The sequence below is a fragment of the Pantherophis guttatus genome, chromosome 7, assembly GCF_059756535.1.
Source record: "Pantherophis guttatus breed Tessera chromosome 7, ASM5975653v1, whole genome shotgun sequence".
Lineage (NCBI taxonomy): Eukaryota > Metazoa > Chordata > Lepidosauria > Squamata > Colubridae > Pantherophis > Pantherophis guttatus.
The window spans coordinates 34,101,525-34,115,709 of NC_142069.1; the positions used below are offsets into that span (position 1 = coordinate 34,101,525).

At 34.3% G+C, this 14,185-nt stretch overlaps 1 protein-coding gene and 1 long non-coding RNA gene across 4 annotated transcripts in view; one reads left to right on the forward strand and one right to left on the reverse strand.

Moving 5' to 3' along the window:
* The window catches only part of GRIN2B (glutamate ionotropic receptor NMDA type subunit 2B), a 367,937-nt gene that overhangs the window by 279,313 nt on the left and 74,439 nt on the right, over window positions 1-14,185 (forward strand). For all 3 annotated transcript variants that reach the window (XM_034402725.3, XM_034402727.3, XM_034402726.2), the window contains exons 5-8: window positions 3,567-3,775; window positions 5,834-6,005; window positions 6,928-7,081; window positions 9,874-9,999. In XM_034402725.3, the coding sequence (XP_034258616.1) occupies window positions 3,567-3,775; window positions 5,834-6,005; window positions 6,928-7,081; window positions 9,874-9,999 (661 nt within the window). The remainder of the gene's footprint in view (window positions 1-3,566; window positions 3,776-5,833; window positions 6,006-6,927; window positions 7,082-9,873; window positions 10,000-14,185) is intronic.
* On the reverse strand, window positions 8,844-13,955 carry LOC117655346 (uncharacterized). Its single transcript, XR_004588640.2, has 3 exons — window positions 13,940-13,955; window positions 9,856-10,165; window positions 8,844-8,892 (listed from the first exon to the last, which is right to left on the reverse strand). It is a non-coding gene; the product is annotated as an uncharacterized LOC117655346 (long non-coding RNA).

Sequence of the window (14,185 nt, forward strand, 5' to 3'; positions counted from 1 at the left end):
TACCTACAAAGTATTTTTAAAAATGGGAATAGTTTTAGGAGGGTACCATCCATAATTCCCAAAGCCCTTATTCCTAATGTGCCATTGTATTTTAGTCCAGTGTACTAAACATAGAAGCTTTTAACATATACCTTTTTAACCTCTTCAGACTAAGTCAGAGGGCAAGATTTTAGCAGTTGTAGAAAGCATGGAAATTGAGCAATAATGAAACCAGTAATTAATAATCTCTTAACAAAATTGTGATACTTGTATAATCTGGGATGGTTGCCAATCTGTGATAATAAGGAGACTGAAGAATCTTTTCTGGGAAATGATTATTTGTATTAAAGAAGTGAGCATACACACTAAAAATATTGTTTTTTCTTTATAACATTAAATTCTTGTATAGCCACTTTGATAAATAAAAGGAAGCAGTAATGATCTTTGGCTATGTAGCTATCCTATTTTATCAAAATGAAGTCCCATTAATAACTTCCAGGTGTTTAGCACGTCCTGCTTTAAGTTAGTTCTAGGCTCATGAGAGAACATTTTTCATGCTAATTAATTCTACAAGCAACATTAATCTCTTTTGACCAAGGTAATTTCTAAGTATTTGGAAATAGATTTCTAACATACCTTTCACCTATAGTTAGCTGATCATTTCAGTGATGTATTCTATGGGACAGCAAAAAAAAAAAAAAAAGCAGAAAGATAGATAGGGAGGTCTTCTGAGGAGATGACAAGAAAGTAATGGCAGAAAAATAATACAGCAATTGCCTAATCACCCTAAATTGGTTGGTCTAGAGCCAAATAAATCATTTACAATCTGATATTTGGATGGCTTCGGTATCTCTCTTTATTAATTCCTTAAAGAAAATTTTATCAACCTTTAATAAAATCAGTTAAACAGAACCATGTACTTCTATAATTATCTCAGAACACAATCACAAAAGCCAGCTCTGCGGAGAGATCAATACTGTTTGAGTCCCTGAAATTATGAGATGATCTTAATAATGGCCAAATTGATATTACATCATAGGTCTTCTTGATATTTTGGATCCTAAAATGTATGAGGTACATTGCAGAAATTGACAGGACAAATAATTGTAGCTGATTTCATCTTTAAGGCAGAAATTTCAAAAGATAATGGTGATAACTCCCATCTCCTCTTCTTTTGTACAGAGCTCAAAGATTTGCGCAAGGAAAGTACATGTGCATAGACATGCACAAACATATGCATTACATACCTGTTTAACATAGTAAATAAATGAGATGTTAAGTGGGATGAAATAGTGTTAAGAAACAATTTTCTGAGAATGATAGTAGTGGCTTCTTAAGAGAAAGTAAAGACCGTTCATACCACTTCATGCCACTTCCTGAAATAACTGAAGAGTTGACCTAATGCCTTTCAGCGCTTAAGTCTTCTATTGTCACAGAATCAATATCCTTTGGGACCTTGTAAGAATGTCACCGGTGCATATAAATGACTTTCTATTTCTTGAAATAAGGTATTCACATAGTTCACATTGGATTTTGTCTTTAAAAAAATCAAATCAAAGCTTTAAAGAAGCAATAAATGTTTAATGATAGCATTGGATGCTATTATTAAAACACCAGAAAATTCTTGACTATACAAAAGTAACCGCTTGCAACTAAAAAAGGTGTTTTTATTTAGTGATTCTGAAACAACAGATGTAGCAGAAAAGAGGGAATTGACAGCCACAGGGAACTGAAGCTCATAGAGCAGATACAGAGGAAACAACTGGAGTTGATGGCAGTCTTCCACCCACACCACCCTTGCTGTCAGTTTGCCTCAACTGAAGCCCTGTGGGAGAAGGTAGAGAACTGCATCTATAGCAAACAAGAGCTTATTTTAGATTCATTGAGCCTATGGCTTCTTGGATGATATCTACTAACCAAGATTATAATTAGTGTTAAAGAAGATAGTGAATACAGATACAAGTGCAGTAGTTTTTATGTGTGAAAAATGCTATACATGATATTTGGGCATATCTTAAAGAAATATTGCATGTTGGGGATCATCAGTCCTAATTCAGTCCTAATTCAGTCACACAGAAAGAAACTATATTTTTAAAAGGATCCTGTTTAATAGATACAATTATAGAAAAAGCTTTAGTAATTGTAGTAACTCAGGAACTGTAGTATTTTATACTTTACTACTACCTCATCTGAGCATCCTTTAAAACAGGGGTGTCAAACTCATGTTGTCATGGTGGTGTTGTATTGGGACTTCCCCCCCCCTTCGCTAAACCAGATGTGGGCCAGGGGTGGATTCTACTTACCTTTACTCTACTTACCTCAACTGATGACATCGGGGTCGGTGGGCGGAGCCTCCTGCCGGTTTTACTACCAGTTCTATAGAACCGGTCTGAACTGAGGGCAACCCATCACTGATGTGGGCAGCGCATGATGCATCCGGCTCGTGGGCCATGAGTTTGACAGCCCTGTTTTAAAATGTTACTATATGCTTCAAAAAATTAACCACTTGCTTTACATTTGAGGTGACAAAAAATCAAACTAATGGTTAAGAAATGCAAGTACTCAATAAATTCAGCCTAGAAATGAGATTTTATGTGGAAAAGTTTTCATTTCTTAAGATGAATTTTGTCCACTAATTTTTCTTGCTTTTCTAGCATTTCCTATAAGAATAGGTATACAACTTTTCATTTGTTTTTTGTTTGTCAACCTAACTCACAATAATTTTCACAAGCTCAAATTTATGATAAAAATCAGGTTTGCAGCTTCATGCAAGCCCCTGGAATGATAGAGGTTAAAAATGGTGATGACTGCAGGCATTTTAGCTGATGGCCTATTAACTATATAGTTCCCTGGAAAAATTGAAGTTGACCTCATCTATCTATCCAACCAACTTAACTTCCATGCTAAATTACACGAAGAACTATGTAAGGGAGAGACTTTAAACTTTGCTTGTCAAAGCCAAGCCCTCAAGTGGGAGCTTGCATCTTTTATAGTATTCCAGTACAATTAGCTTGACGCTGTTTCTGATTTCTAAAGCCCTTGGTGTTTAACAGCTCATCTGAAAAAAAATCATTAGTTCATATCTGAATCTGTTATTGAGATATGCTTCGAAGGCCTTATTTTAAATCTCCTGATATTAGATGCATGAGGGGTAAAAGGGGGGGGGTTGTCAATTTTTGTTCCTGAGAGAGAGTTTTATTTAGCTCTATTGTTTTTGAAAAACAGCCAGAACTGTTTCAGATGAATTTTTATTTTAAAGTGTTGCTTTTTGTTAGGATCTGACTCTAACTCCTTCCTTGGTTCAGAGGCTGGGATAGGTTCAAAGTAATAAAGATATATTAGATTATTGGTTTTGATTATCTGGTTTTGACTGCAATATAATTAGTTGTCTTGAGCATAACTGACAGAAAACAAGAATATAAATAATACTAACAAGCACATGAAATCTATAAATAGACCTGATGAGTTCTTGGTTTAGACATTATTTTCCTGCATTCTGTAGGTATGTATTCAGCTGTTCCTTTTGAACTAAAATTTGAAGCATGGTTTTAGCAATGATATTTTTCTTTCTTTGTGTATCATTTCAGGTGGGATGGTGGAAGGACAAACGCCTCAAGATGAAGTATTATGTGTGGCCACGTTCTGAGCTATATCCAAACTGTGAGGAACGTGAGGATGACCATCTTAGCATAGTGACCCTTGAAGAAGCACCTTTTGTTATTGTGGAAAATGTGGACCCATTAAGTGGCACCTGTATGAGGAACACAGTTCCATGTCAAAAACGAATTGTATCAGAGTAGGTACCAACAAAACTTTTTGTAATTATTTCTTTTCAGCATGTTTCTTCCTGCAACAATGACAATAGTGCTACAGAGGAGTCATGTTTAATTCATTTTATCTCACTCCATTCTGGAGCATTATCTGTATCAAGTGGGCTTTTCAGTGGTGGGTATTTTATTTCTTTATTTATAATAGATTTATATGGCTCTTTATCTTGTAAACATGATTCCGGGTGGCTAACAATGTTTAAAAAAACCTGTACAAAGCAAAAATAACATAAAAAGAATTAGAACCAAACACAATGGGGCATAAAATGGCAACCAAGGAAATTAATAAAACCACATTTCTTGGTCTCTCCTGATCTCCCAGCCCTCATGGCTGGGAAAATAGCCAGGTTTTAAGGGTTTTCTGAAAGTCCAGCAGGGTCAGAGCCAGCTTTAATTTAAATGGTACGGTACTATATTTAAACTGGGAATTAAAAAGTGAAGTTTTACTTAGTTTTGAGTGTCAGAATAAATCTAATTTCATTACACCAATATCCTTGCATGATATTTTTATGTGGAATTTTCTAGGGCTATGTTTTAATTAATTTATTTTGTTTGTGTGCTGCTTATTTTTCAAGAGTCTGGAAAGGAACCAACCTTTTTTCTTATATAGCTCTGCCTTTGGCTTCCACCGCTCAGTTCTCTTTTGGTCATTATAGTGATAACATTTCCAAAATATCCAGAGTGTTTCCTGAGTCAACTCTGCTATGCAGTATTCTATTTATTTTATTTTATTTTTATTTACTTATCTGGCACTTGTGTTATTTTACTGCTAATTTAGCTGTATGATGCTTAAGGCGGGATTATCAGGTTTGATAACTGATTCCCTCTCATTTTTGTCTTCTTTTGAACCCTCCTCCACCCTGATGTTGATAAATGTAGATGAAAGAGGGAATGGCTTTGAAGGCAGGAGGAAGAAACACTACAAAAGGCAATGGTTAGCTAAAGGGGCCCTGATCCTGGGCCAAGAACATAATGTGAGCGTCCATCTCAGACAAGCCCCTCCATTGCATTTTATCTTAAATATTTTTGTTCTGTAGAATCCACATCTATTTCTATGATAACTCAAGGCAGGAATTGTCATTATTGATGCAATAGTTTTCCAAATAGGCTATGATTCTGATCCTGCTGTGCTATGTTATGCTATGCTATCAGGATCCTGTATTCAGAAGCATCAACTTTCACTCAATGTGCACTGTCCACAGTTCTGCTATGGCCTCACGATACATTTCAAGTTGTTTTAGTGCACCCTTCCACTTTTATTAAGTATTAGAGGCTTGATTTTCAGTGCAATAATATGTAGCTTTTAGAAGAGCATGCATACCTTCACTGGCTCTCTGATCATTAGTTCCCATCATCAGATAACTTGTTACTCACTTATATTTGTAATTTATATGTATCCCAGTAAAGAAGAACTGGTTATTGATCAGTATCAGTAAGAAAGAGATCATTCTTTATTGTTCCCAGAAAGAAACTCCATTAGAATTTCTTTGATGGCCATCGGTGAATTCATAGAACCCTTTGATTTTTTCTCTTACATAGTTTTTTTCCCCTTATCTCTTCTTTTCCAAAGCTGATCTACCAGTATTTGGAAATCAGGAGAAAGTTGAAGCCAGACCTAGCATATAAAGGAAAGGAGGGAATCCTACCCAAACTCTTATCTTTTAAAAGTTCTGTGTTTGCTTACTATGCATGCTCATGTGTAAATTCTGAGATAGTTCTTTAAGTAAACTAAATATTCAATTCTCAATCACATTTTGACAAGAATTTGCTTAAAGAAAAATCATATTTGTTTTTTTCAATATTTCTACTAAAGTTGTTTAGCTTTTGCTATCTTTGAAAGCTAGATTTAGATTTCAGTTTAGAATCAAGAGTGGGAATGCTTTTAAAAATTATGTGGTATTCATCAAAATAACATTTTTTAAAAAGTTTTAATACAACATGATGCCAACCATGGACCAATGTCTTTTTGTTTATAGATATAGCATATTTTTATTCTGTAAAAATATATCTTTGTTGCCTTTGTCTAGAAACAAAACAGATGAAGAGACTGCCTATATCAAGAAATGTTGCAAAGGGTTTTGTATTGATATTCTTAAAAAAATTTCCAAGTTTGTGAAGTTCACCTATGATCTTTATTTGGTAACCAATGGTAAACATGGAAAGAAGGTCAATGGAACATGGAATGGAATGATTGGTGAGGTAAGCCAAGACAGACTGAAGTTTTATCTCATCACAAGGTTTTCACAAAACTGAGTGCACATGCATGCACACACATACAGACACATAACACACACACATATCACTGAACTGCAATTTGGTTTTATCATGCCCATACTTGGCTAGGGCTGCTGACAATTCAACAAAATCTGGAAGTCCGCAGATTTCCATCCCTGCTTTACACAATTGTAAAAAGTTAAAAAAGGAAAACTGCAAATAAAAGAAAGAATGTTCCAATATGTACATTAATTCTTGAACCACATACTTTCCTTTGGTTCCATTTGTTTTGTTTTGTTTTGTTTTGTTTTGTTTTGTTTTGTTTTGTTTTGTTAAATTTATATACCCCCTTTCCTTCAGGTGCTCAAGGTAGTATATGCAAACACTCCACCCTCCAAGTTGTTCCTCTGTTGTGTGTTAGGTTGAGTGGAGAGAAAGTGCCTGGTTAAGTGAGCTTCCAAGGCTGAAGTGGACCTGAATTTTGATCTCCCTGGTCCTATTAGTTGCTATATTACATCGACTAACTCTAATATAATGAGATATTTCTCATTTGATATCTTTTAATTTTCATTCCTCAGAATATATTGTCACTTTTTTCCTTGCATTCTCTCTCCTGTCATTAAAATCATGGTTTAAATCGGAAACTTATTTTATTGCATACTTTATATTTATCTAGACCAGTTATATAGATACTGATTAATATGTGTCTATCCATTGTGTTTCATATGTGCTTACACACTCAACTTACTATCATGAATATTGGTATTACACATTTAAAACTTTCCATTATTCTTAAAGGATTTTCAGTCCCTTATTCTACTATTATGGGAAGCAGAGAAGTGATGAAGAACAGAAAAGATGCAGCCTGCATGTCAAAAATAACATTTGTTCTTTCCCCTCATCCTAGGTGGTTGCCAAACGTGCCTACATGGCTGTGGGATCCCTCACCATAAATGCAGAGCGTTCGGAAGTGGTAGATTTTTCTGTTCCCTTCATTGAGACAGGAATCAGTGTAATGGTGTCACGAAGCAATGGGACTGTCTCACCTTCTGCCTTTTTAGGTAAAGCATTCTTTGGAGGCAACGTGCAGAGAAAAACATGTTGGCAGCTCTTTTTCTGATTAAATAAACGAGCATACATTTATATGCAGTCTTGGATTTGTTGAAGTTCTAGCTTGAGCTAAATTCAGGAAACAACACCCGATAAGAGAATAAGAAATTAATTTAGAAATACAAGCACCAGATTCTCAAACTAGATATTTCTAGTGAATATCATTGTATAATTACCGGTATATTCAAATAAATGTTTTCAGTTTTTCTTTTACCTGTACTTCCTTAAGCCTGGTAATGCTTGTTACAGTAAGATTCCTAACTGTTTTGATGCTAGCCCCATGCAGAAATATTACTTTGTCTTGTATGTAAAGAAATGCAGGAATTTATTTCTGGAATATAACAGTCTATTTTGGGGATTTATAAAACCTATTTTGGCAAAGCCCTCAAAGCAAAACACAATGATATAGTAATAAGTGTTTTTTTTTTTTTAAGTTTCTCAACTGTCTTTGGGAATTCAGCAGCATGCAAATCTCTTAAATAAATAAGAGTAAATATATCATCAAAATAATTTAGATAATCCCTACAAATGTTGCATATTATAGCATTATAAAGGATCTATTAATTATGTCAATCTTTGTTAGACTCTGAAATTATGCATGGAAAAACCCTAAGCTATCCCCCTGGTGATAGGAACTCCATAATCGAGATACAACCAAATTGAAAGTCTTGTCCTAAGCAGTTGTCACTATACATTAGACAATGGTGGAATTTAAAGTAGAATTCACTCTGCAAGTTTCAGCACATAAACAATAGAATATGGTATTTTGAGGAGTCAATCCTCAAAATACTCAGAACTTAAATATTATAACCAGTAAACTTAAACTTTAAACTTAATTTGGAAATACTCTAGAAGTATTGAATTTAATTTGGAAATACTCTAGAAGTATCATGAACAGCCATGAAATCACAATTTCTATATAAGAGGCCTGTTAGCAGTGACAACAGCATTCCAAGCACTTTTCAAAAGCAGCCCAGAACAGCACATTCAGATAGAGCAGAGATGGGCCATTCTTTGATTGCCAGAAGTCACACTTGACATTTTAGATGAGATAGAATTTTCTAGTCATAGATATTTAGATTTTTTTTTAAAGGGTAAGGTTTGGAGCTATATTAAGACTAGGTTCCTTATATTCTCAGTCTTTGCAATAATTTTGCAAAAAAGGGTAGACATATCAAATTATATCTATATTTGTATGTGTATCTATCTATCTCTATCTATCTATCTATCTATCTATCTATCTATCTATCTATCTATCTACAACTCTCTCTCTCTTTTGATATATTCACGCACATACACACACACATATTGATATTGATATATTGATATATATTACTAATAATCTATTGTCATATATCTTACATATATATGACAATAGACCATTATGCTTTTTCTTTAAAAATGGTGCATTTGCTTCACTAACTAAATCTAATCAAAGATGCTTCCATTTACTGCTTTCTACTGGACCACATAGAATTCAGTCCAAATCTTAACAACATCCTGATACTCTGAAGCTTATTCTTTGGAAACAGAGCTATTTGTTTCAAAAATAGGTCACATCATTAATCATTGGTAGACTTTTCTATTGATCAATATTTCAGTTTTATCTTGATAAAAGTTTCAATGTTTTAACATTTCACCTATCCCAATTTCCCAAATATTGATTTAAAAGTTCTGCTGCCTTCTAGGGATTAGATAGAAAGGGAAACATAATTATATATCAAGATATTTATTGTGAGAAATCCAGAGACTTATTCCAAATCTATAAACCAAAAGCAAGCAGGAAAAAAATCACTTTTTGGTATGTAGGAGTAGAATAACATATATGTTCCCAGACCCAGCCAGAATGGCAAATTCAGAATGCTAGTGTGATTAATGACATTGAAAACTGCTAAGATTATCAATAAGATATATTCCTCTATGTTCCACAGACTTTTACTTGTGCTTATGTTTCTTTGGATCCTTTGTCTACTACTGCATTTAATTTTGTTAAAGACACAAAATTGGAGATTGGAAGAAAAAAAACACGACAACCCTGTGATTGAGTAGGTCTTTGTGATTAATGCAATGTTCAGGCAGGATGCCGAGAATGCTGCAGTTTGGGAAAGTCAGATGGCAGAATGTAATACTGAGTGGATACTTTTGCTTCCTACACATTTCAGCATTCATTTTTATAAAAGCCAACTTCAAATTCTTATGGGGAAGAAATACTTGAAAACATACAGAGGTGATGCTAAATGTATATATGTTAAATATAGCTTAATGGGGCTTTGGTGCCATTAATGATTGCTCCCTCTTTCCCATATCTAGGAGTTCTAGAGTAATGTAACAGATGAGGGTGGAGGTTCGTTCTCCGAGCTTGTGGGTTCGTTTCCTAATGTTTTGTTACCAGGCTAGGTAATATCCTAGGGCACTAAACTCCATTGAAGATGTTACCTAGCCTGGTAACAGAATGTTTGGAAACCAACCCACAAGCTCAGAGAATGAATCTGCCACCCTCATCCTACACCTGACCTACAGATATTTGCCACCATCGCATAATGTAACAGAAATATAAGAAGACCAACTCAACATTGTTTAGTCACTGTGAGGTTTGGTTCACAACATTTTAAATGATATATAAGATCCATCTATAAGTTTAGTCAAGCTATTTCAGAAGATATAATTAGATGTCTAGTGGTTTGCACTCTGGAGTATGCTGGGAAGCTTCCTGCGAAATAATTACCTGTCCTTTTCTGTCCAGAGCCATTCAGTGCTGATGTGTGGGTGATGATGTTTGTAATGCTGCTTATAATCTCTGCGGTGGCTGTCTTTGTCTTTGAGTACTTCAGCCCTGTGGGATACAATCGGTGTCTGGCTGATGGCAGAGGTAAGGAGATACATCTTTTATCATGCAATCTTTATAATCCATAATGGATGGAAAGATACTTTTTCTCCACTGATATACATGTCAACCATGGTTGGTGTCAACTCTAGTGACCACATAAATAGATATTCTTCAGGAATCAGCCATGTACAGACCTTTTCCCACATGCCTAAAGAAAAAAAAAAAGAAAAGAATAATAAGTCCACAAACAGCAGCAAATCTGAATGGATCTCTGCAGCACAAGATACTGAAATGTTCATTTCTAACAAGATTAGAAACTAGAAGCCAAATCCTTTGCATATCTTTTGCAATGTTTCTGAAGTAAAGTTATTATTGTCAAATTGAAATATTAATTTAGTTGGAGATACTAACAAGTATATAACATTGTCCTGTTTTGTTATGCGTATTATTTGTATCCCTAATTACTTGATGGATATTTGAAAGCTTTTATTAGTTTCCCTGCCTGCCTTCTGCTAATCTTTCCATGTATTTTCAAACTGATGCAGAAATGGAATGAAATAAATTCAAAAGATGAAAAACCAGAAATTTACGGAAACTCTGTAATAGTGGGGAAGGGGAAAAGTAAAAATGAAAGGAGCAAGACTGACCAGTTGATTTATGATGGGAGAACTAAGATAGATACTAGATCAGATGAACAGAAGTGGGTGCTACCGTGGCTTCGCTAAACTATTAAATGGTCCCCTCCTTAGTATGTTCTGTTTTATCTCTAGGACAATAGTGCTAACATATTTAGAAAGGAATGTTTCTGGAACATCTTTTCAGATGCTTGTTGAGTTTGCCATAAACAGATTTATGTCACCAGTTTTCTACATCTTGAAAAAAAAAAGACAGTTGTAATAGAATTTTAGCCAAATCCTAAAATAAAGCAATGTTAGAGGTGTTGTGGATTGTGTGTGTGACCAGTATACATATCTAAAATGATGTATGTAGAGCTGTACATATTAATGTACACAGTACTGGTATGTATACACAAGGAATCAATTATGTGGAGGATAGATAGCAGAATGAATAAGTAAACATTGATAACATATTTTGACTAAATGATGCCTCCCTATAAAGGAATTGGTAATGTAATTATTTTTGTGAGAAAAATGCTTTGAATAAGACTTTTGTGGATATGATGGATATGTTAATATGATGCTGTGTATTTCTTGATAGAAAACAATGTGTTTAAGATTATTCTTGTGTTATATAAGTGTCTATATAATATTGTCACTAAAGCCCAATGGAGATCACGTCCAGGTTGTTCAGCAAGGCATTGAAAGGCACAGCAAGTACACTATGCCTCTGTGCATGGCTTTCATTGACTACGAAAAGGCGTTTGACTCAATATTCCAGCAAGCAATAATTAATGCATTGCTCAACCAAGGCATAGACACTGCTTACATAGACTTACTACAATCAATATATAAAAAAACAATGGTGATAATTTGCCTTAATGATTTTAAAGTGGAAATCAACATAGAACAAGGTGTACGACAAGGCGATACAATATCACCTATCCTTTTCGCAGCCTGCCTTGAAGAAGTATTATGCACACTAGGCTGGGCAAAAGATAGGACAAAAATCAATGGCACCTATTTAAATCACCTAAATTTTGCAGATGATGTTATTCTCTTCTCACAAGACCCAGAAGAACTAAAAGACACATATAAGAGCTGCATGAAGCAGGAGAACCGTTTGGCTTAAAAATAACCCTGAAAAAGAGCCAGGTTATGTTTAATAAATTCAGTAAAGAAAGAAAATAATTTATATCTGGAGAAGAACTAGACATAGTAGACCACTACATATACCTTGGCCAAAGGATCTCAATGGAAGATGATACAATAAAGGAAATTGAATGCCGTGTTAAATGTGGTTGGCAGGCATTCAGCAAGCTAAGCATAATTTTCAAAAACAACCTTCCCCTATGCCTGAAGAGAAAAGCTTATGATCAGTGTGTGCTATCTGTTCTAACATATGCCAGTGAAACATGGACACTAACCTCACAATTGATACAGAAGTTATAAGAGGCACATGGAAAAATACATGTTTGGCATTATAAGACAAGATAGAAAGATCTGCACGTGGATTAGAGAACAAACAAAAGTATACAATATCAAGAGAGTAAAAGAATTGAAATGGAAATGGACTGGTCGCATAGCAAGAACTGATGGCAGATGGACCAGGTCATAGAATGGATCCCACTTGATAAAAAGCATCCACGAAAGTGACCTAAAACAAGATGGATCGATGATATTGCGGGCCCAATTGGTAAAAGAAAGCTCAGGACCATATTGGTTGGAAACATGCGGAAGGGGTCTTCATCCTGCAGTGGATAGACAATGGCTAAAATAATGATGATGATATAATATTATAAATATTCTATTCTTAATATAATTACTAATTTCCATTTATTTTTAGGTTGCAATTAGGTAAATGTTCCTACAATTTCCTCAGAAATAATTGCTCCAGCAATGTCCCATAGGTGGACTTTCTTGTTTTTTCTTTTGAAGACGTTTCGTTTCTCATCCAAAAAGCTTCTTCAGCTCTGACAGGATAGTGGGGAATGGAAGAATGGAAAACAAGAAAGTCCAGTTGCCTCTTGAAAAAGCACCTTTGGTACAACCATGACCTGGATGATTGAGAATCTCTACAGATTTTTTGCTCCAGCAATGGTTTAGTGGTTTATTTCAAAATAATACATTTGAAGATTCTGTGAAACTTCCATCCATTCCCTTGTAATCCTATATAGCAAAATTTTTGAGGAATTTATTCTCTGTGCATTCCAAAAAAACATATTTGGACTGCACTCCTTACGTAATGTGCTCACTGAAATAATGTTATCCTTTAGATTTTTAATTTCTCTAAATGTTGCACTGCAGTTATGGCAAAAGCAAATAAGCGTGTCAAAAACCTGATGGTAACTTTTTTTTAATTCTTTGTGATAAAATGTTTATAAATATTTATTTTTGAAGGAAGGTAGTTGCATAAATATGCTATGTTGTGAGAAAATGTATTCCAAATCTCAAATTTAATTTTTTGTCCATATTAAAATTTTTGCACAGTAAGGTAGAAGTGGAACACAATAAACTAACAAATGAAGAAATGTGGGAAACCCATAAAAACAAGCAATCCATAGCTGGCAATTGGTCATGAAACACTTATTATCAGCATCTGATAATTGTTTTAAAAAGCTTTAGCAGCAAGGTAGACCGTAGTGTGATCATTTGTTTTTTAAAATAAATATGCATTCAGAATCCTAGTCATGCTTCTATCATCACAATCCCAACACACAGGCTTTTATTTTTTTTTTAAAAAAAAATGCTGATAGCACATGGGAATTCTATACTACATAACTCTGAAGTAATGCACAATTTTCAATAGTGTTTTGATGTAATAAACAAGTATGAAGTTTACAATTTTGCAGTATCTCTTTCTTTTAAATGGCCCACACTTGCATATTCAGATTTTAAAAATGCAAATTACAAGCCGCTATAAATTAATTTGTATGCAAAAATAAATGTTGATGAAAAACCTCACTGTTGAATTTTCAAAAAGCCATGAAATGCAAAATGAATGTTTCTCATAATAACATCTCATCTGAATTGCATATAGAGAAGCCAGATTTGTCATTAGATACATTCATTCAGTTCTTATTGAAAGTCAGTCCAAGTTGCTGCATGTATTAATAGTATGGTTAATAGACACTAGGGAATTGGTTCAACTAAGTTCTGTACAAATGCAGAAAGAGGAAAACTGTGACTGAAGAAAATCTTTCTTGCACAGCCATTCCTTTTCCTCTTGAATAAGTATAAAACTATGTGGACTTGGTAAAAAAAAATCATTATATGAAATGATACAAGAATATATAAGAAGATTCAAGATTACTAGTAGGCAAGCAGCAAGCAAAAAGACCACCAACTGCCTTGACAGAACTTACAGTTGAGGGCAACAGAACAAAGAAAAGTAGAATGTGGTTGCCTAGTTACAAAGAGAACATTCCAGCACTTCTCCCATCACAAAACCCTTCATATAAATGTAATCCCAGTAACAATTTATATACTTGAAATTGACGACATTGTTTTTATCTTGTAGTTCATTGGAAGGATAATGCTGACTCAAATCATAATGACATTGTAGATGCCAATTTTTTTTAAAAAAGAATATTTTTTCTATGTGTATGTGT